The 21,386-nt window shown below is 54.4% G+C and overlaps 1 protein-coding gene across 1 annotated transcript in view; it reads left to right on the top strand.

The window, feature by feature from the left end:
• LRRC38 (leucine rich repeat containing 38) overlaps positions 1-21,386 on the top strand; it is an 83,218-nt gene that overhangs the window by 46,774 nt on the left and 15,058 nt on the right. The window contains 3 exon segments of the mRNA XM_065872301.1: positions 1,064-1,147; positions 1,149-1,254; positions 1,303-1,935. Of these exon segments, the coding sequence (XP_065728373.1) occupies positions 1,064-1,147; positions 1,149-1,254; positions 1,303-1,935 (823 nt within the window).

The raw sequence follows: 21,386 nt of genomic DNA, 5'->3' as shown, positions 1-21,386 counted from the left end.
TGGTTGAGGATGGAGTAGAAATTAAGAGGGAAAAGATCATTTTTATTTATTTTTTAGCGGTACGCGGGCCTCCCACTGTTGTGGCCTCTTCCGCTGTGGACGCGCACTCCCAACGGCCAAGGCCCACAGGCCCAGCCGCTCCGCGGCACGTGGGATATTCCCGGACCAGGGCACGAACCCGCGTCCCCCGCATCAGCAGGCGGACTCTCAACCACTGCGCCACCAGGGAAGCCCGAAAAGATCATTTTTACACTGTTTCTTGACTCTGTGTTCCTCCCCCAAAACTGGTGTCATGCATATTACCTTTTCCCATCTTACAGATGGGGCACACGGGGTCCAGAGTGTGGAAGCACTGGAACTGAGGCCACACAGCTGGGAACCCTGGCCTCTGAGGGAGCCTCTCGGCTGGGCCTTGGTTAGATCAGCAGCAGATCCGCGCCCCGGTGGCTGCCAGTTCCCCGACAAACTCAGGGCCAGCGTGGAAACTGCTGACTGGCCCCTGGCTTTCCTTCGGGCCACAGCGGGGGCCCTGGCAGCGCCCACTGGTTGACCCCGCCTGTCTCACTGAGATGGGTTAAGTGCCGGTGGAGGAAAGGTGAAAGGAGGATCAGCCACCCTGGAGCTCCCTGGAGCCCTCTGGAGCCCCGCCCAACCCCGGATCAACAGCCCCTGGCGCGGCCCGCGAGAGCCCGCCGGGAATGCCCTGGCGCAGAGCCAGAGGGACCCAGGTCGCGCTCCCTCTTGCAAGGGGTGGCGCGCGGGGAGCGCGCTTTGGCACCAGGCGGGCGCGGGGGTGCGGGGCGCACGACCGTGACACGCCCTCTGAAATCCACTGGGGCTGGGGGCGCTTGGTCACTGAACTTGGTCGTCGAGTGTTCCGCGCCAAGTCCGCGAGACAGGTCTTATTGCCCGGTGTCGGAAATAAGCTGCCCGGGCGGGGCCGCGTTTGGGACGGCCACTCCGCCACCCCTGCCGCTCCCGCCTCTCTGCCGGGATTTTCCAGCGGGTTAATTTCCTGTTCGGGTAAATCATTCGCGAGTCCCTCGGCCCTCCCTCCCCGGAGCTGCCCCCTCCGCCCGAGCCTCCCCGGCTCCCCTGGTCGGTCCGCGCTGCGCTCCATCGCCCCGCGCGCCCGGGCGCAAGCCCTCCCCGCCCCGGCAGCCCTCCGGCTCCCAGCGCCTGGACGCCGGGACCCCGCGCGCCGCCCCGCGCGCCGCCCCGCGCCAGGGCTCGGCCCCAGAGCCGCGTCCGCGTCGCCGCCGCTCGCGCGGGTCCCGGCTATGCGCCCCCGCGCCGCGCCCCGCGCCGCGCCCCGCGCCCCCGCCGGCGCCGGCGCCGCGCTGGGGCTCTGCAGCCTCCTGCTGCTGCTCCCGCCAGGACCCGCGTGCCCCGCGGGCTGCGCCTGCACCGATCCGCACACCGTGGACTGCCGCGACCGCGGGCTGCCCAGCGTGCCCGACCCCTTCCCCCTGGACGTGCGCAAGCTTCTGGTGGCCGGTAACCGCATCCAGCACATCCCCGAGGGCTTCTTCATCTTCTACGGCGACCTGGTCTACCTGGACTTCAGGAACAACTCTCTGCGCTCTCTGGAGGAGGGCACGTTCAGCGGCTCGGCCAAGCTCGCCTTCCTCGACCTCAGCTACAACAACCTGACCCAGCTGGGCGCCGGCGCCTTCCGCTCGGCCGGGAGGCTGGTCAAGCTGAGCCTGGCCAACAACAACCTGGCGGGCGTGCACGAGGCCGCCTTCGAAACCCTGGAGTCGCTGCAGGTGCTGGAGCTCAACGACAACAACCTGCGCAGCCTCAACGTGGCCGCCCTGGCCGCGCTGCCTGCGCTACGCACCCTGCGCCTGGACGGGAACCCCTGGCTCTGCGACTGCGACTTCGCCCACCTCTTCTCCTGGATCCAGGAGAACGTGTCCAAGCTGCCCAAAGGTGAGCCTGGCGGCCGGACCGGGAGGCGGGAAGGAGTGAGGCAGAGCGCGGGGAGAGCCTAGGGCAGCGGCCTCGCGTTGAGCCTGGAAGGGGAGGCCTGGGCGCCCACGGCCACTGTCCCGGATGGGAGTTGCTCCCGGTGTAACCCTCCCAGGTTCCCAGAACTTTTCCTGGGACTCTGCTAGGGAAGGGGAGTGGGGAGGGACACATCTGGGATTCTCGGGAGATTCTGGGCCTGGTTGCCCTGCTTTCCCCCTGTTTCTCCAGTAGTGTTTGGGACCTGGATTTCCGAGATCATCCTGTGGGGATTTGGGTCCTAGTACTGGTGGGTGTGGGTTATTTCTGGGCCCCTAAGTGGAAGACACCCTACTCCGCGGGTAGCATTTCAGCACCCATCTCACTACACTGAACATGGAGAGGGAGCCCGCCAGTTCTAAGAGCTCTCCAAGGGCTTCTGTAACCTGAGTAGGTCTTCGTTTCTCAGCTCCCAGTTTGCTCTTCTGTCTAAAAGGAGTGAGGAATATTCCTGGTGAGGAAAAGCAGCAGCTTGCTAAGAGCCAGTAATGCAGTAAAGATTGGCCGTTCAGTAGCTTTTCAGCCCAGACGTGAAATTGCTGAACAAAGTCCTGGGGGCTGGGGCACGCTTTGCTTGCCTCGTGCGCTTTTCTGGCAGTGACACGGACATACGTCCCCACCTGGCAGACAGGAACATAAGGGCACAGCAGGTAAGAGAGCCTGTGAAGGCCAGTGAGAAGGAAGCAAAGGCAGAGCTGAGGAGAGGGGACCCCAGCATCCATAAGAGTGAGCCCCATGACAGGGAGCGGGTGAAATGCCCTTATTTTCAGTGGATTCCAGGCTTCCACTGGTGAGCATGTGAGCAGTGACCTCCCAGAGCCAGACTCCACCTCCCACCTTGACCCCGAGGGTTTGTCAGAACAGGAACCAGAGCTGAAAGACCCACAGTGTAAAAGGTGACATAGGTGTGGATTTATCATGGGTAAATATATATTTTTTCCATTTATTGAGAATTCAAAAATGCTGCTCATCTGTGTCCGGAATTCCTGTGCTCACTTATTCATTGTGTACTGTCACTAAGTGCAAATCCCAGGTATTAGGGGCCGTCACTTCCCTGCAGACACGGGCCCCTTAGCTGGAACTTTAAGCCCAGGCTGGCTCTCCCACATGAGCAAGTCCTAAAGAGATCTGACCTGCAAGGTACAGAGTCGCCTAACTTTAAACTTGGCCTTCACTCACTCCCCAGACCCTCTCCACCAGAAGACAGGAAGGTCCAGATGCAGACCTCACTGTTGAACGGCGGTTCCTCTTGGTTCTGATGGCATCTGCCTTTGCTTCTTGGTAGAGTTGGCATCATGAACCCCAGCTGTCAGTTGAGGTGCTGTCATTGGCTCCCACCATCATTCGCTCGAGGGCTAGGGGTGACGGGTCAGGAGCTGTGGATTTCAGTCTCAGTTGTGCCGTGGCTGGCTGTGACCTTGACCCAGGACAGGTATCCTGTCTGGGCTTCGGTTTCGTCATCTTTACAGTACTTTGGTTGCCCTCTGAGGCCTCTACAGAGCCCTGGATTGGAAGGTATACACTGGAGTCCTGGCTTAAAAACTGGGTGACTCTGGGAAAGTTCTTTGAACCTCCTCTTCCTCCTGTGTGAATTTGGGACACAGTGGTGCTGACCAATCCATCTGACCAGTGATTGTCAAGATAAAGTGGGTAAATTAAAGAGCAAAGAATATAAACTGTTATCCTTCCTACTGTCTGTAATGTAGGAAAGCGAAGAGCCATCAGATGAGGATGTGTGGCTGGGGGTAAGGATGGACAGGTCCAGGGCAAGGAACAGTGTCCAGGCCCTGGGGAAGAGTTGGTCTCATTCAGGCGGGGAGAGGATGGAGACAGCAGCATGGCAGCATGGGGGCTTCCAGCATCTCCTGGGGTGAAGCACTGAGAGCAGCTCTGACCTCACTGCCCGTGTTCTGTGGCCAGAGCAGTGTCCCGAGCTCTGTGAACCGGAAGTGGGGCGGTTGTGAAGCACCTAGCCCAGGCCTTGACGTGGGAGAGCTGAGCTCCCATGTAGACTCAGATTATGACCCTAGACAAGTCCCTGACCTTCTTTGTGCCTCCGTTTCCCTGCCTCTGACTTCAGACTGAAGATCAAAATCCCACAGCATGTTTGCGGCGAGGGTTGCGCGAAGTCAGCTCCGTCGAGGGTGTGGTAATCTTAGCAAGGAGTAGATGATCTAGGTGATCGCTAGGTGTCAGTCACCCCCTTCCCTCCTCCTCCTGCATTTGGGCCTCTCATATTTTCACAGGTGCAGCAGGCAAGGGGGCCAAGTGCCCAGACTCTGGCACAGAGCTGCTTAGTTCAAATCCTGCCTCTACTTCTTACTAGTTCGGAGGATTGAAAGGGTATTGTCTATAAAGTACTTAGAGCAGTGCCTGACACACAGTATGTACTAATAAGCATTAGTGCTGTTGCTATTACCCCGTTTTCTCTGGAAGGCCCAGAGAGGTGATGCGAGTGACTTGCCCAAGGTCACACAGAGAGTTAGAAGCGGCTGGGAGTGCAGCAGGGCCTCCTGGCTCCTCCACACCTGCCCCTGGCCACGCTGACGACCCACTTCCCACCAAGGAAAGCCAGGCACCATGGGGCACAAGCTCCAAGGCTTTCTAGGCAGGCACCCAGGGGAGGGAATTCAGAGGAAGGAGCAGAGGGGACCCACCCTCATTGTCTTTCCTTCACCTCCCCTGTCCCTCCTCCCCCAGAGAAGCAAATTGAACAAGTGACCTTGAGCAAGTGACCTTGACTAGCCCTGACAGCACAAAAAATGTGATCGGGGCTTCCCTGGTGGCGCAGTGGTTGAGAGTCCGCCTGCCGATGCAGGGGACGCGGGTTCGTGCCCTGGTCCGGGAGGTTCCCACATGCTGTGGAGCGGCTGGGCCCGTGAGCCATGGCCACTGGGCCTGCGCGTCCGGAGCCTGCGCTCCGCAACGGGAGAGGCCACAACAGTGAGAGTCCCGCGTACCGCAAAAAAAATGTGATCGTCTGCCAGTGAGCCTCCTTGCTGATGGGAGCGCTCAGCCACCCGTCGGGGGCAGCCGGTCCCCTCTGTGCAGGCTCCTCAGGGCTCGATGGGGAAGCGGGGCACGGAAGCATCTGGGTCTGAGGACTCAGGCGGAGCCGGCCTGCCGGTGCTGGATCTGAAGGAAGAGAGCAAGGGGACGCCTGCCAGAAGGCCCACTGGCCACCTTAGCAACAGCAAACAAGCAAGCCAACCCCAAACAAGAAAACAAACAAGCAGAGCTCCGGGATGCCTAATTCACTCTGAGTTTCAGATCAACGCGGCACGGTGTTTTGGTATCAGTGTGCCCCGTGCCCCGTGCCATGTTGGGATATCCTCACACATGGGATTACTTGCTATTCTTCCGAAATTCACGTCACTGGCCGTCCTGTGTTTTGCCCGGTGGCCCTACCTTACGGCGGTGGTTTGTGGTTTATAAGTGCCGTCTCTTTTAATACAATACCTGCGCCTGGCAAGTACCTTCACCCACAACTTCCCCAACAGGAAGCGAACGAGGTGCAAAGGTCACGTCGTTAGTGACTGAGAAGAGCTTGCACTCAGGAGCGTCCGACCCCACTCCTGATGCTTTCTGGAGGGTGAGAATAGCCCCAGCACTGTCCTCCCATCCCCGACTCTCATGGGTGACAGCTGACCTTCCAGCCCCAGATTCTGCACCTGGTCTGGTGGTTCTCCCAGTAGACAGTAGGTCCTGGGCCAAATGGGACAGTATACCGCCAAGGGAACGGTGACCATCCCTCTTTCAGTAGAAGGGCTCCAGACCTGGAATCAAGAGACCTGGGACATCGCTCAAGTGACCAGCAGGATAGAGAGGGAGAGATGGGGAAGGTGTGGGGAGACAGGGAAGCATGAACACCTTCTCAGCAGACAGTGATCTTTAAAAAGCCCTCCAGCCCCTCCCATTGCCTTCCCATTACAGCAGCCCAGTGAGGTGGGTAGGCAATGAAAACACACGGGTGATGAGAAACCTGTGTGCCAATCACCTAGGGAGCTTGTTTGACATGCAGATTCCTGGGCCCCCAGACCTACTGGATGTGTGCCTGGGGGGTGAGGCCCGGGGATCTACATTTTAATTCCTCCCACCCCCAGCCCCTGAAAGGGGCTTGCAGTGTACACTCACTAAAGCTTGAAAACCGTGCTGGAGGGGGAAGTCATTTTGCTGCAGCTGTGGAAATGCTGCGTGCTGTTATACGACTTTCCTGTCTCTCTGTTTCTCAGATTTTTCTTTGGTAAACAAAGGAGTATGGGTAGGAGGATCTTAAGGTTCCTTCCAACTCTAAAGTTCTATGGTTTCAAGGGAAGGGAAGACTGTCTGTGTCTTAAAGGTTGGGAAGTTGAGGCCTGGAGAGACCAGGTCCCTCCAGAGACCCCTCTGCTGGAATCCAGGTGGCCGTAGTCTCTGTGCGGTGGGGAGGGGGCAGATCACTCAGGCAGCCCGGGGTTCTGGGCTCGCAGGACGTCTCACGTGTCCCAGCCTTGAGCCTGGAGCCTAGGCAGGAAAGGCCACTGGGTATGAGGAACCATAGCCGGCAGGCGAGGGGCTGTCTCTGTGCTCAGAGGTGCGTGGAGCCAGCAGGCTTCCCCAGGGACACAGACCACACCGAGCCCTGAGAGTGTATTATGGGAGAAGCCCAAGCAGGAGCTGGGGCCTGGGGGTGAGGGGTGCCGAATAGCGAGGCACCTTCTGTCACCTCCCTTTGCAGCCGTGGCTTCGTGTGGCCTGCAGGACACGGCCCACAGCCCCAGGGGAGAGATCTGAGCTGCAACTGGGACCTTGACAAGGGAGGCTGTGGGGAGGCAAGGGCTGGGAGAAGCGGGGACTGGGGGGCAGTTAAACACGGCTGCATGTCATGCCTTGCGTCTGTTCACCCTGGCCCCTTGGGTGGGTACAAGCCTCCGAGACAAGGTCCACTGTAGTGCCTGGAGCACCCGGGCATTCTGTGGCTCAGCCCCTGCAGGGTGGACCCTGCAGGCAGAGTCCTGTCGAGGAGGGGGTTCATGGCAAGTGGGGTGCTCACCAGTTATATCACTAACCCTGCCTGCTTAGCAGGCCAGACTCGCGGCCTTCTGGGGGAGCCCACCCCCCATCTCCCAGTAACTCCACCTCCCTTTCCTGATGTCAGATGCCGTGAGGGCCTGATTTGGTCAGATGAGTGGGGACTTGTTGTCATACTGACAAAAGAAACAGTAATTCAGCCAAAGGAGCACAAGCCGATGCTTGCCTGGAGGTCACACGGGTCCTCTTCGCCCAGGTGACTCCAAGGTGACTCATTTTCTTTGAAAATAAAAGCATTTTATTTTTCTGATTGTAAAATAACAGGTCCTTTGTAGACTTGGGAAATGTAGGTAAATATCATGCAGAGAATAAAAACCACGCAGAATCCCACTGCTACGAAAGTTTTACTGTGTTTAGTTCTGGTTTTATTCTTATGCGCATATATATATTTTAAACAAATTGATATTATACTATGTATCTTCTTATTGACTCTTTTCCTCTTACTGAGTTGTGAGAGTTACCTGTCATTATAGCTCTTTGAAAATTTAACATTTTATGGTCATGTAAGAGGTCATTTTATGTCTAGTCATTGAACCTGTCTCCTGTTGTTAGAAATGTGCATTGTTTTTTTTTTTTCTGTTTTGTATATACACGGGGCTGAACTGAACATCCTCATTCATGTAAATTTGTGGACATCTCCGGTTATTTCTTTGGGGTGGATTCTTTGAGGTGGAATCACCAGGTCAGAGTCTATGGTTATGTTAAACCTCTGGATACATTTTTGCCTAATTGCACCCCAGACAGCAGGCTCTGTTGGCAAATGGAAAGTACCTGTCTCACCGTGCCTCTCCCAGGTTTATGTATTATTATTTTTTTTATTTTTAGTTTTTGCGGTACACAGGCCTCTCACCGCCGTGGCCTCTCCCGTCGCGGAGCACAGGCTCTGGACGCGCAGGCCCAGCGGCCATGGCTCACGGGCCCAGCCCCTCCGCAGCATGCGGGATCTTCCCGGACCGGGGCACGAACCCGCGTCCCCTGCATTGGCAGGCGGACTCCCAACCACTGTGCCACCAGGGAAGCCCTGTATTATTATTTTTAAACATGCATTCGAATTTAATAGACAGAACAATGACATCCCCTTATTGCTATAATTTGCATGATTTGCTCGCCAGCGGAGTGGACCGCTCCCTTGTGTTTATACACTTAAGAGAACCACGTTGCTGGCAGGGGTTGACTGAGGTCTTGCTCGCTCTTGCAAGGGGCCTCCTCCTGCGGTTCACAGGCCTGTACATGTCCTGGTGTCATAGGCTCATGTGTTGTTTTTTTTTTTTTTTTTTCTGTATGTGGGCCTCTCACTGCTGTGGCCTCTCCCGTTGCGGAGCACAGGCTCCGGACGTGCAAGCTCAGCGGCCATGGCTCACGGGCCCAGCCACTCTGCGGCATGTGGGATCTTCCCTGATCGGGGCACGAACCTGCGTCCCCTGCATCGGCAGGCGGACTCTCAGCCACTGCGCCACCAGGGAAGCCCAGGCTCATGTGTTTTTAACTTGTGTCTTAATTAGAGTTGATTCCCCGGCGTCACCTTTCTCACCATCCCCAGTGTCCCAGTCGGGTGTCAGCTTTTACAGACACCACGATCTGGAGTCCGGGGGAGAGTCAACTGCAAACATGACCTGCGACAGCTCTGCCCCATCTCTCTTCTCCCTGGAGAGCCCCACCCGGTCCTGCTACTCTGTCCCAAATGTTGGATCTTTCTGGAAATGTCACCTTCATCATGCTGTTCTATCAATTAACTCAAAGGGCGACCTCATTGCCGGGCTAGTGGACAGAGGACCCGCCTTCCTTCCCAGCTAGGACAGCCCCGGGGGAGCACAGGCAGTTGGGGATTTGCTCTGGAGAGGCCAGTGTAACTGTTACCTGAAGCTGAGAGGCTGCCATCTGACTCAGATACCCAAAGGCTTAGGCCTTTCAGCCAAGTGGCCGTCCAGTGCCCGCTGTCCCAGAATCCCGTGGTCTCCGAGGTAGCTGGGAGTGAGGTGCTTGGCAGGCCTTGTCACCTTCGGGCTGGCAGTGTGATGATGGCCCAGAAGGGCCTCCTCGTGGGTGGGTTGTCGTGAGGACAGGAATTGGGTGTGTTCACGGTTATGTGAGCCAAACCGTACCCTGAACTTGGTCACTGTAGGATAATAGCAGAGTGTGTCAGTCCAGTCCTGGGAGTGTCCTGGGCTCCTGCCCTCGGGTCTTTGCCCAAACGGTGCCAGCCAGGGCCCCGATTCTTCCCTCCCGCCCTTCCCCACCTCTGCTTCTCTGCCTTTCTGGTTTTTACTTGGCCTTCCAGCCTCCAACCCTCTGGGCCTCAAGGCTGGGTTGGGAGTCTGGCCTGTGCGACCTCATTGGATGCTGTGTTATCTCTATGGCCACTACTTGAGCTTGCCAGTTCACAGGTCTGGCCTATTTTGAGGACACAAACCGTGTCTTTTTCTCCTTGAGTCCCCAGCAGCTGGTGCAGTATATGGCATGTTTGGAAACCTTTTGATGGCTTCCATTGCACTTAGAACAAGCCAGCTCCCTCCTATGTCCCACGAGGCTCCTCTGTCCCGTGAACACGCCAGGTGCCAGTGACCAACCAGGACCTCCTAACTTACGGCTCCCTCTCCTGCTAAGACGTTTCCCAACCCAAATGGCTGCGTCTTCCTCATCATCACGTCCCCAGGAGATGTCCCGTCCTCAGAGAGGCCTTCCCTGACCACCCCGCTCAAGCAGTCCTGTCCCCACCCTCTCATCGTTGTCATATCTGCTTGTTGTGTCTGTGGCGTCTCGCTCACTGAGTCCACATTATCTCGTTCACAAGTCTTGTCCCTCTAGAAACAGGAGCTCTAGGTCAGCACGCTCCCTGCTGTGTCCCTAGCGCCTGGGGCCATGCCCAGCGTAGAAGGGGCTCCGTGGAGCAGTTGGCATGTGTGAGTGAGTGGACGAATGCACACTCCCGAGGGCTGTGTCACAAGGGCCATTGGGGGGACAGGCCAACATCACTGGCCTTGGCTTTTGTCCCCACCAAATACCCCCTCTCCGACTTCGGTTGGCCAAGGATATCCAGATCACCTTTTAGCAAAGACAGATCCCAGAGTGGGGGTTCTCTGAGCTCCTTCAGCAGATTCTGTGTGATCCTGGTCAAATTCTGAGGCTCAGGCTCTCCACTGTGAAGGCGGGAGGGAGCCAGCTGTGCCTGCCCCATCTGTTGGAGCAGTGCTGGCAAGACGGCGGGGCGGCCATTCATTCTGGGAGTCTGTTAGCCTCTGCTCTGCGAGGTGCAGTGAGAATGGCTGGTGGGGGGAATTCAGGACACTGAGGCTGCCGATCTCAGTTTACCCCGATGAATGGGAAACCAGCTGCCTCTGAAATAAGCAAACAGAAGGTGTCTTGTAAGCATGTGGGTGTCACCAGGAGCCCAAGTCCTGAACAGTCAGGCCTCTGGGAGCTCGTGGCTGAGACCGGAGAGGCTGCAGGGAACACAGCGCCTCCTTTTTTCACCCTCTGCTTCTCACACTTTTTTTACCCCCCCACTCCTTCATATACTGATGGACTTTCTGTATTTTTCCATCCATGTGGCCAAAAATACGCTACTCCGTTCACGAGACCAGCTGAGGCTGGGCGAGACTGTGCTGTCTTGGTCCCAATTTCCAGGTCTGGGGAGGAGGTTCTGGTGGGCAGAGCTTAGGGATGGGGGCTGGGCAGGCCATGCACTAGACATCCAGCTAGGCAGCCGTGACCGTGGCCGAGCTTCCAGTGAACTGTCTGACGGCAGATAACTCCCCTGACATTCCCGGGCCCTGGTGTTGCCTCTGCAGGTGATAGCACCTGCCCTTTGACCTCGAGTGATGTCATGTGAAGATGGTCAGACTGCAGCCTCCTCCAGCTCTGCACATAGAAGCTGTTCTTTTCTTCCTTATCCAATTCATAGAAATGTGCAAACAGGCTTACAAATCCCACGGGATTTAAGCCTTTCCTGTCAAATCCCAGATGTCTACAATCCACGGAGACGGGCATTATCTGTGTGTTCACAGCCCATCGTCCCAGTGGCTCTCAGCCTGGCCCCTCTGCTTCAGAGGCTGCCCATCAAGGAGCCGCCGGGTGCCTCATCTCTTCCATCCTCTGGGCTGGTCATGGGATAAATGCCAAGGGCAGGAGTCAGGACCCTGAGGGAGCTGCGGGTCACTCGGGATCCAGAGAGCTAGGAATCGGGGTCCCTGTCCCCACTTCCTTGTTAACGAGCAGTCGACCTGTGTCATGTCCTCTTTCTCAGTTGCTCTAGATCATGAGTGGTGACCCCAGACGCCCCTGGGGGCTGTAGGTGGGAGTCATCAGAGAGGGAGGGGCAGGAGAGGAACCACACGAACATGAGAAACAACTTAGGGCACCGCGCTGGCCGGATCCCCCGGAACACGGTGGTGGCTGCGTCCCTCTCCCCAGCCACCCGCTTTAGACCCTGGGGCTAGATGACCTTGAAGGCCTCTTCTGTCTCTGACTTTGGCTTGGTCTGTGCCCTCCCCAGCCAGCCTCCTCTGGGTCGCGGGATGAGAGGGTGTGGAAGCCGCTCGCCCCCAGTTCCCAGCACAGGTTTCCTGGGTGGGTTCCCTTGGCATATAGGCCCCATCACCCCGGTATCTCTCTTTCAAATCAATAGGTGCAAAAGTATGTTCCTGTCTTCTCCCTCGTCATGTGAAGAAAAGGCCCTCCCCTCACAGTATTAGAAAGAATGGCATTGCTTTTCCACAAGACACCAACGAGATGATGTCCCTTTTTAAACATAACCAACATAAATGATCGTCTGCATCAGAAATGAAGATGCCACGTGGCCCCGTTGAGGGGCTGAGAGCTTAGAGCTGACAGTCAGGACACCCTGGACCTGCTGCCACCTCCTTGACCTGGGCAGGTCCCCTGACTTGTCTGGGCTGTGGTTCCCTCATCTGTTACCCTGAGGTTTATTTGAAAGATCAGGGAAATATTGATGTCAAAGAGTTTTAGAAGAAACTGGGGGCATGCAGAATAACTTTTTTAAAATATATATATAAGCTTAATTTATCACAAGAATTTAATGCTTAGGGGAGATTTTTTTTAATTTATTTATTTATTTTTGGCTGTGTTGGGTCTTCGTTTCTGTGCGAGGGCTTTCTCTAGTTGCGGCAAGTAGGGTCCACTCTTCATCACGGTGCGCGGGCCTCTCACTATCGCGGCCTGTCTTGTTGCAGAGCACAGGCTCCAGACATGCAGGCTCAGTAGTTGTGGCTCACAGGCCCAGCTGCTCCGCGGCATGTGGGATCTTCCCAGACCAGGGCTGGAACCCGTGTCCCCTGCATTGGCAGGCAGATTCTCAACCACTGCGCCACCAGGGAAGCACCAGAATAACTTTCTTGAAGGATGAAGTTTCCTACTCACAGATCTCTAGAAATAGGAAGAGTGGAAGCCATGCAGGGCCACACGGGGAAGCACTAGGGATGGTCAGGAGACAGAAGGAATGAAAGGGGAAACAGGTGAGTGTTTATTGTGGTTTTTGCAGGAAGGAATGGGCACGGCAGGGTAAGCAGAGGAGGCAGCTTAAGGGTTGGCTAGTTTGAATAATTTCAGGAAGCTCTGGCTAAAAGGGTGATCCTTACTTAGCTGTCTAGTACCTGGCCCTGTGGTGATTTAGGGCAGGGAGATAGTGTCTCGGACTGCAAGAACCTGATAAAAGGAGGTGGGTGCGGTATGGACTTGGGTTGGTAGCTTTGCATGTCAAGGGTGTGCTCACTGGTGAGGGTTTACTGTCTCTATGAACTGGCCAACCCCGGGAGGGACAGTCCATCGCCGGTGGCAAGGCCCCAAGATGCCAAAGCTATATAAAATACAGAATGTAAAAATCATGATTAATACAAGGGTCATTGCAGATATAATTGAGTAGGATGAGATCATTAGGGTGGGCCCTAATCCAGTATGACTGGTGTCCTTAGAAAAAAGAGGAGGTTTGAACACAGATGGACGCAGAAAAAAACACCAGATGAAGGTGAAGGTTGAACTCAGTGATGCCTCTACAAGCCAAGGAATGCCAAAAATTGCCAACAAACCACCAGATGCTAGGAGAGAGGAAGCAGCCTCTCTCTCACAGCGCTCAGAAGGAACCAGCCCTGCCCACACCTCGATCTCAGACCTCTAGACTTCAGAACTATGGGAAAATACATTTCTGTTGTAAAGCCCCCAGTCTGTGGTGCTGTGTTACGGCAGCCCTGGGACGATACTGCAGGGGATAACGATAAACACCCTCCTTGCCAGAGGCAGGGGGATGGATTCGGTAGCCTCCTAAATGGCATCCAGCCCTTGGATTTTATGATGTCGAGAACCAGTTGCTTCACTTCCTTTGCATGTGGGAAAATAAGGTTCTAAAGGAACAAATCGGGCGCTTGTTTATGTGGCTGAGGGCTGTCCCTGCTTCCTGCCCTGAGCAGGCTTCTCCCATTGGCTCCATTTATTGCGTGTCTGCTGTGTTCCAGGCACTGAGCTAAACACTCTAGGGCAACTCCACCCAGTAGGAATAGGATTCAAAGCACGTCTAGAATTTTAAATTTGCTAGTAGCCACATTTAAGTAAATCAAACGAGTAGGTGAAATGAATTTCAGTATTTTATCTAATCCAGCGCTTCCAAAATGTTATTCTTTCAACTTATCAATAGAAAACTCATTCATGAGATATTTTTCCATTCTTGTTTCGTACAAAGTCTTCAAAATCTGGGTGTGTTTTATACTCACAGCACATCTAAGTCCAGACTGGCCGTGATCAAGTTCTCAACATGTGGCTGGTGGCTACTGTAGTGGACAGTGTAGCTCTAAGTCTATGGGTGTCTTCCAAAGAGGTCAGTGCCAGGCGCACCCCATTTTACAGGTGAGAACTCCAAGGCACAGACAGGTTAATGTAACTTGGCCAAGGTCACCAGCCAAGAAGTGATAGAGGGAGGGATGAGCCAGGGTCTTTGTCACCAACCATTGCATGGCTTCTTAAATATCATGTCAGAACCAGGTCCTTTATCCGCAAGCCCACCCTCTCAGGTCCACAGCTCTTGCTTTAGGCGCAGAACCAAACTTAGTGAGCCTTGCCAACTCAGAGCCTTGACTTGGAGAAAATCAAAGCTGACGAACATATTAGTGAAAACCAGAGTAGACTAAACACCTGTTGAAAGCAAGTTCAGCTCCTACTCTCTGCTCTTCTGAGAGCTTTATCTGGAACAGTGACCCCTCCCTGCTTGCCAGAAAGACATCAAGTCACGTCCTTCCTCTGCTCAGAACTCTTCAGTAACTCCCATGTCACTGAGATTAGAAGCCAAGGTTCTTCCAGGGGCTTATAAGCAGCCCCCCACCCCCATGATCTGACCTCCTCCTTTCTTTCTGGCCTAATTTCCTATGACTCCCCTTTCATTCACTCTGATCCAGGCACCCAGACCCCTTATTGTTCCCCAAACACACCAGGCATATTTCAACCCCAGGGCCCTTGCACTTGCTGCTCCCTCCACCTGGAGCACCCTTTCCTGATGTCGACATGACTTTCTCCCTCATTCCTTTTAGCTGCTTGCTCAAATACCATTTTCTCACCAAGCCTTTCCTCCCAGCCCCACTGAATCCTGCGACCCGCCGCTTCCAGCTCTCCTTCCCTCCGCACTTTGCTTCTCTTTCTCCATAACGCCTGTCACCATCTGCTGCATAATACATATTACTGATTTACTCGTGGTCTGTCTGGTTCCCCTCACTAAATTGTAGTCACAAATGATTTTTTGCACTGTTTTTACCCCAGAGCTGGCCTATATTAGGTGCTCAATATGTATTTGTTGACTGAATGAATGACTCAGTGATGGATGCTAACACAAGGCAAAGGGGAGAAGGGCAGAGACGAGGTGGCCTCCAGAACCACCCCCCTTGCTTAGAGAAAACAGTTTGGTAAACTAACTCTCAGCAAAGTGGTAGTGACTTGAGGGCTAACCAGGAATAAATACAGTAAAGGCAGAAGGAAGGGACCGCTGCTCACTATGGAGGCACAGTCTGTGTAGAATTTCAGATGTGGGGAGGCCTGGAGGGAAGGTCGGAGCCCCCAGGCCTCACCAAACTGCAGCTTGTAAGCAGTTACCTGGGCTTCCTGTCTGTTGGAAATTACCAGAGACTCTTTGTATTTGGAGAATAAGACCATATTGACATAGGAAAATGGATGTTTAACTAAGGACACACGTGGAAGGACATAGCCCCTGTCTCCTGATGTCTGAGGAGCTCTCACTGAATGTGAGCAACTTGTTTTGGCCTCCGAAGATGGACCCATGGTTACGAACTACAAGGACACTGATTGTGACACTCTATGAGGAGGGACGGCCAGCTGTTGGGCTCCGCGAATGGCCCCGAATTCTTCTGATCTCTGTTTCCATCCTTACACCTCCTCTCTGACTCTGACCTTTACTCCCCCTTATAAGGACCCTTGTGACTACATTGGAGCCACCTGGACAATCCATACCCTAAACTTAATCATATCTTCAAAGGTAACATTTTCTCAGATTCCAGGAATTAGGACGTGGTCATTTGGGGGGGCAATTTTCTGTCACAACGGGGAGGTAACTTCACTTCCCCAGGCCGGTTTCTCCACCTGTGAAAGGAGAGGGTCAGATAACGGTGCATCCTCTCCACCTGCACACGTTGTTTCTAACGACCACCCCCCACAAACGCCTTACCCTGAAGTCACTTCCCAACAGCCCACAGCTCTGGCCCCAGTGACAGCAGTTACCACAGTGCCAGGACCCGCTGAAAACTGCAGGGTGAAGGTGTCCGCCACCGGGATCCTGGGGCTCCCCCTGGTCCCCGCTGCCAGAGAAAGCATAAATCTAAAAAAAAAAACAAAACAGCCTGATTCCTGACTTCCCAGAAAAATCAGAATTTCTGTGTCGGTAAAGTGTTTCGGAGCCATCCGGGGCATAGAGAGAGCTTTATGGGTTGAGAGGGAAGTACCAGCACTCGTGGGAAGACGTCCTGGAGTGGTCGTCACGAGCAGCACAGATGGGGCAGCCACCAGGTCACTCCAGAGAGAGGCAGGTAAGTGAAGTCCAACCCATGACCCATATGTGAGTGAGCCTGACCAAGACTGAGGACACCGTGGTGTCGTGGAGAGAGGATGGGCTGTGATGACAGCCAGGCCTGCCCTTAAGTCCAGACCCTCCCAGACCACTTGTATGACTCCAGGTGAGTCACACGGCTTCTTAGAGCCCCGGTCTCTGCATCTAAAACCTACCCCACGTTTGCACCCATGTTCGTAGCGGCACTATTCACAATAGCCAAAAGGTGAGAGCAACACAAGTGTCCATCGATGGATGAATGTTAAACAAAATGTGGTCCATCCATACAACAGAATATTATTTAGCCTTAAAAGGAGGGAAATTCTGACACACGCTACGACATGGATGAACCTGAGAACGTGACGCTAAGTGAAAGGGGCCAGTCATTAAAGGACAAATACTGTATGATCCCGCTTATCTGAGGCACCTTGGAAGAGGCAAATTCATAGACACACAACTGTGCTTGCCAGCGTCTGGGAGGACAGAAGAATGGAGGATTAGTGTTTAACGGGAACAGGGATTTAGTTTTGCAGAATGAAAAGAGCTCTAGAGATGGATGGTGGTGATAGTTGCACAACGATGTGAATGTACTTTATGCCCCAGAACTGCACGCTTAAAAAAAGACGGCAAATTTTACCACAAAATTTAAATTAGAAAAATGAGACTACAAAAAAAATACTCCAAAGCAGGCATCCCAGCCTCGGCATTATGGGCATTAGGGGCTGGCTAATTCTTCGCCTTGGGGGTCACCCTGGCACTGTTGGGTGGTTAGTAACATCCCTTCTTCTACCCAGTAGATGCCAGTAGCATCCCACCTAGAGTGAGAACCAAAGATATCTCCAGACATCGTCAAATGCCCACTGAGGGGCAAAATCACCCCCAGATGAGAACCACTCTTCAAAAGGGCTGTGGAGAAAGAGGATTAAATGACACGGTAATGGTGAAGTACTCATCGTAGTTCCTGGCAAATGATGAGTTTCAACAAATATGACTTCCCCATAGAACGTCACCTCCACAGTGAAATCTGAGGGGGCCCACTTAACACACACCCCCTCCTCACCCCCAGGACCGCTTCTTCCAGCTGGCCAGTGAGCCCACTGACAGAGATTAACTTGGGACACTGGGTGCTCTGAGGGGCAGGTCTAAGGAGGGAGGCCCAGTGGGTGTCTCTGAGCAGTATGGAGCATCAATCACCATGAGTAGTGGGAGGTACCAGACTCACGAGGCCAGTCTTAGACTTCCTCATGCTGGCCTTGCCGGAAGGTTCTAACCAGTTCATCAGTTGTAATAACTAGACACAGGTTGGTATCCTCAGCCCAGGGCCCGACTTGTAACAAATGTCTGTAATGGATGATGGAGGTGGCAGCCCTGGTGGTGATGGTGGTAGAAATACTGGAGGTGGGCATCAGGGTGGAGATGGCGGACATGGGTGAGGTAGAGAAGGTGGACATGGGGAGGTGGACATCAGGGTGGAGATGGCGGACGTGGGGAGGTGGGCATGAGGGTGGAGACGATGGATATGGGGAGGTGGGCATCAGGGTGGAGATGGTGGACGTGGGGAGGTAGAGAAGGTGGACATGGGGAGGTGGACGTCAGGGTGGAGATGGCGGACGTGGGGAGGTGGGCATCAGGGTGGAGATGGTGGACGTGGGGAGGTGGGCATCAGGGTGGAGATGGTGGACGTGGGGAGGTGGGCATCAGGGTGGAGATGGCGGACGTGGGGAGGTAGAGAAGGTGGACATGGGGAGGTGGACATCAGGGTGGAGATGGCGGACGTGGGGAGGTGGGCATCAGGGTGGAGATGGTGGACGTGGGGAGGTGGGCATCAGGGTGGAGATGGCGGACGTGGGGAGGTAGAGAAGGTGGACATGGGGAGATGGGCATCAGGGTGGAGATGGTGGACGTGGGGAGGTGGGCATCAGGGTGGAGATGGTGGACATGGGGAGGTGGGCATCAGGGTGGAGATGGCGGACGTGGGGAGGTAGAGAAGGTGGACATGGGGAGATGGGCATCAGGGTGGAGATGGTGGACGTGGGGAGGTGGGCATCAGGGTGGAGATGGCGGACGTGGGGAGGTAGAGAAGGTGGACATGGGGAGGTGGACATCAGGGTGGAGATGGCGGACGTGGGGAGGTGGGCATCAGGGTGGAGATGGTGGACATGGGGAGGTGGGCATCAGGGTGGAGATGGTGGACATGGGGAGGTGGGCATCAGGGTGGAGATGGTGGACATGGGGAGGTGGGCATCAGGGTGGAGATGGCGGACGTGGGGAGGTGAGCATCAGGGTGGACGTGGTGGACATGGGTGAGGTAGAGAAGGTGGACATGGGGAGATGGGCATCAGGGTGGAGATGGTGGACATGGGGAGGTAGAGAAGGTGGACATGGGGAGGTGGTCCTCAGGGTGGAGGTGGAGGACATGGGGGAGTGGGCATCATTTTGGAAATGGTGGACTTGGCCAAGGTGGGCATCACGGCAGAGATGGTGGATATAGCAATGGTGGTGGTCAAGTTGATGGCAGTGGTGGTGATAGTGGAAATGCTTGCAAGCTTCCCAGAGAATAAAAGTGTAAGCTGTCAGGATCATCTCTGCTCATTTCTTACCGGGGGAGGACAGTCTGGGAAAACTGCATTGTGAGTCAGTCAGTTTTCCATGCTTGTGTGTGTGACTAATGTCGGTGTCCTGAGGTTCGGGGTGGGAGTTAGGCTGGCGTGGAGGACAGCAGACACAAGTCTCAACCCTGGTGCAGGATGCACTCTTCCGTGCTGCCCCTTCTACAGGACGTGCTCTGCGGAGCCAGAACCAAGCAGGAGCCCTTGACCCCAAACTGCAGGTGCGTCTTCCTCTAGTAGAAATCAGCTGATTCCTTAATCAGATGAAGTGTCTGCCGGCTGATACAGTGAGAAGTGGGAATTTTCCCCTATGTGGTGATACTTAATGAAGGTGGTGGGAGCAAAGGTCAGCACTGTGAAACACGAGAGCTGGTGTTCCCCGGCATCGTGCTCCCCAGAAGCATGACCAGGCCCTGCCTGCCGTCTGCGATGCCCCCTCGTGCGGTCTTCCCGTATAACACGCAGTGGCTGCAGCAGGGGCCACAGCGCATGCAACTCCAGGTGCTTGTAGTGAGCTAAGATCCTGATGCCTCAAAAGAGTACTAAACGGGGAGTCAGGAGACCTGGGTTCTGTCCAGACCCCATGTGACCTTAGACAAGTTGCCTAACTTCTCTGGGCCTCTCATCTGTGAAGTAAAGGAGAGATGTTGGTATTAGCTGTCCAAGGCACCTTCCAGTCTAACTTTGTATGATGCTGTGACGTCAGGAGGCTGAAAGTCTGGCTGGGCATATAAAAGAACCGAAGCTGCTGCTTTTTCCTGGTCCTTTGGGTTTGGGTTCTGGAAGGCTGGCAGGGAGGGCCTGGCTGGGTGTTTCACCAGCCCAGGCTGAGCCCTCTTACTCCAATGAGCAGAAGAGGAGAGTGGAAGAGGCAGTGGAAAACTCTGGCCAAGGCCAATGGGACCGACAGCAGTGGTCCTGGACAATGTCCTTCCTCCCAGGTGTGGGACAGGGAACCCCCTTCCCTGGGAGTTGTAGCTCCAGCAGTGAGCTGGGTGGAGGGGACCAGCCTGACTCTCTCCCCAGTGTTTCTTGTCACCAGGGCCTTCTCATACCTTGGTAAGCCTTGCGAAGCTCTTAGCACAGGTCTTAGGCAGACACTTTACAGAAAAACAGCTCCAAGTGGGCGGTGAGCACACGATACAATGGTCAGCTCTCCTGGTAATCAGAGAAATGCAAATTCAATCACCAGTGTGCACTTTTATGGCTTATCGGGTTGACAAAGATGAAAAAGTGACAAAATCCATCATGGGCGTGAGTTCAGGGACTCTCACACGACCTCCAACTTGGCAGAATGTGTCTTGGGGAAATAATTTAAAATGTGTACGCGGTACTCATAGCAGCTTTGCTTCTAGTAAGAAAAAAACCGGAAACATTCAGTGATTGAGCAAGTAAATCATGGCTCATCTGCACATATAAAAGTGGGAATTTTCCCCTATGTGGTGATACTTAATGAAGGTGGAATTTGTAGCCATTACAAATGATGTTTGATAATTATATTGGTGGAATGAAAGCTGTTCCCAGGACGGTGATCCACCAGAGTGGCGGACTGTATTTCTACTCTGGGGGTTTATGTACGTGCACACACAGAAGAAAAAAATCTAGCAAGGTGTAAGCCAGTGTGTTAAACATGTATTTGTGAGTTCTTTTATCCCGCTTCTTTTTGTTTACTTCTATTGTTTCGGTGTATACAGAGGCTTTGCATAGTAAGTGGAATTAGGAAAGCAAAAATATATTTTTAATGACAAAAAGCGCTTAGGAGAGCCTGTCATTAGGCAGTTCCCGAGAGGCCAGATCAGGGGAAAGGCCTGGCTGCAGGCCTGTCTGTTGGCATGAGCGACAGATAAATCTTACCCTGCTTTCTGCTGTGTCACCATCTATTTCGGGAGAGTGGTAGCAATTCACGCTCTCCGGCTCAGGTGTCAGCTGCTGGGGAGATGTCATCAGTCAAGGGCAGAGGACCAGGAAGGGCGGCAGCAGGCAGGGAGCCAAGCCACCCTGCACGAGGAATGGCCCATCTCTTCGGAGTGTGCCTGGTGGAAAAGAAGGAGGTGCTTCTGAAGCAAAGGAGCAGTGAACCACATTCCGCCTGGACCCAAACGAGCCAGAGCCCACTTTGTTTAAGTGGAAGGTCAATCTGTGTTGGAGGAAGACCCCTAACAAGACGGAAGGTAGGAACTCAGCTTCCCGTCAGTCGTGCCTGTTCCCTGAGTTGTCTCCCTAGGAGGGGAGATGGGTTGCACAGAATCAATTGCACTTCCTCGAGAGCCTGGAACCGCCAAACACGTGGTTTTGTGGGACAGCAGGGCAGAGTGAGATGATTTGTGACTGTGGAACAGGGGCTGACCTGACTCTGTTTTCATATAATCCATTGGTTAATTGGGCCTCTTGACTGTAAACGACAGAAGCCAACTCTGGTTAATGTAGGCAAGAAAAGGACTCATTGCAGGTATGTCAGGTAATTCACAGAACTGAAGAGAGAGCTCGGGAAGCAGGCTCAGAAAAGAATGAGGCAGCCCTGGGAGTCTGGAAAGCAAAAACCAGTTGAGGAGTTCTCCAGGGCGGGGCTGCTGGATTGAATGGGCTCTGGCCATACTTTTCGGTCAGTCCACTCAAGTTTCAGTGTATTGGGACAGAGAAGACTC

The sequence above is a fragment of the Phocoena phocoena genome, chromosome 1 (genome assembly GCF_963924675.1).
Source record: "Phocoena phocoena chromosome 1, mPhoPho1.1, whole genome shotgun sequence".
Taxonomy (NCBI): Eukaryota; Metazoa; Chordata; class Mammalia; order Artiodactyla; family Phocoenidae; genus Phocoena; species Phocoena phocoena.
The sequence above is the reverse complement of the archived record's forward strand: the minus strand, read 5'-3'. Positions and strand labels throughout refer to the sequence as shown.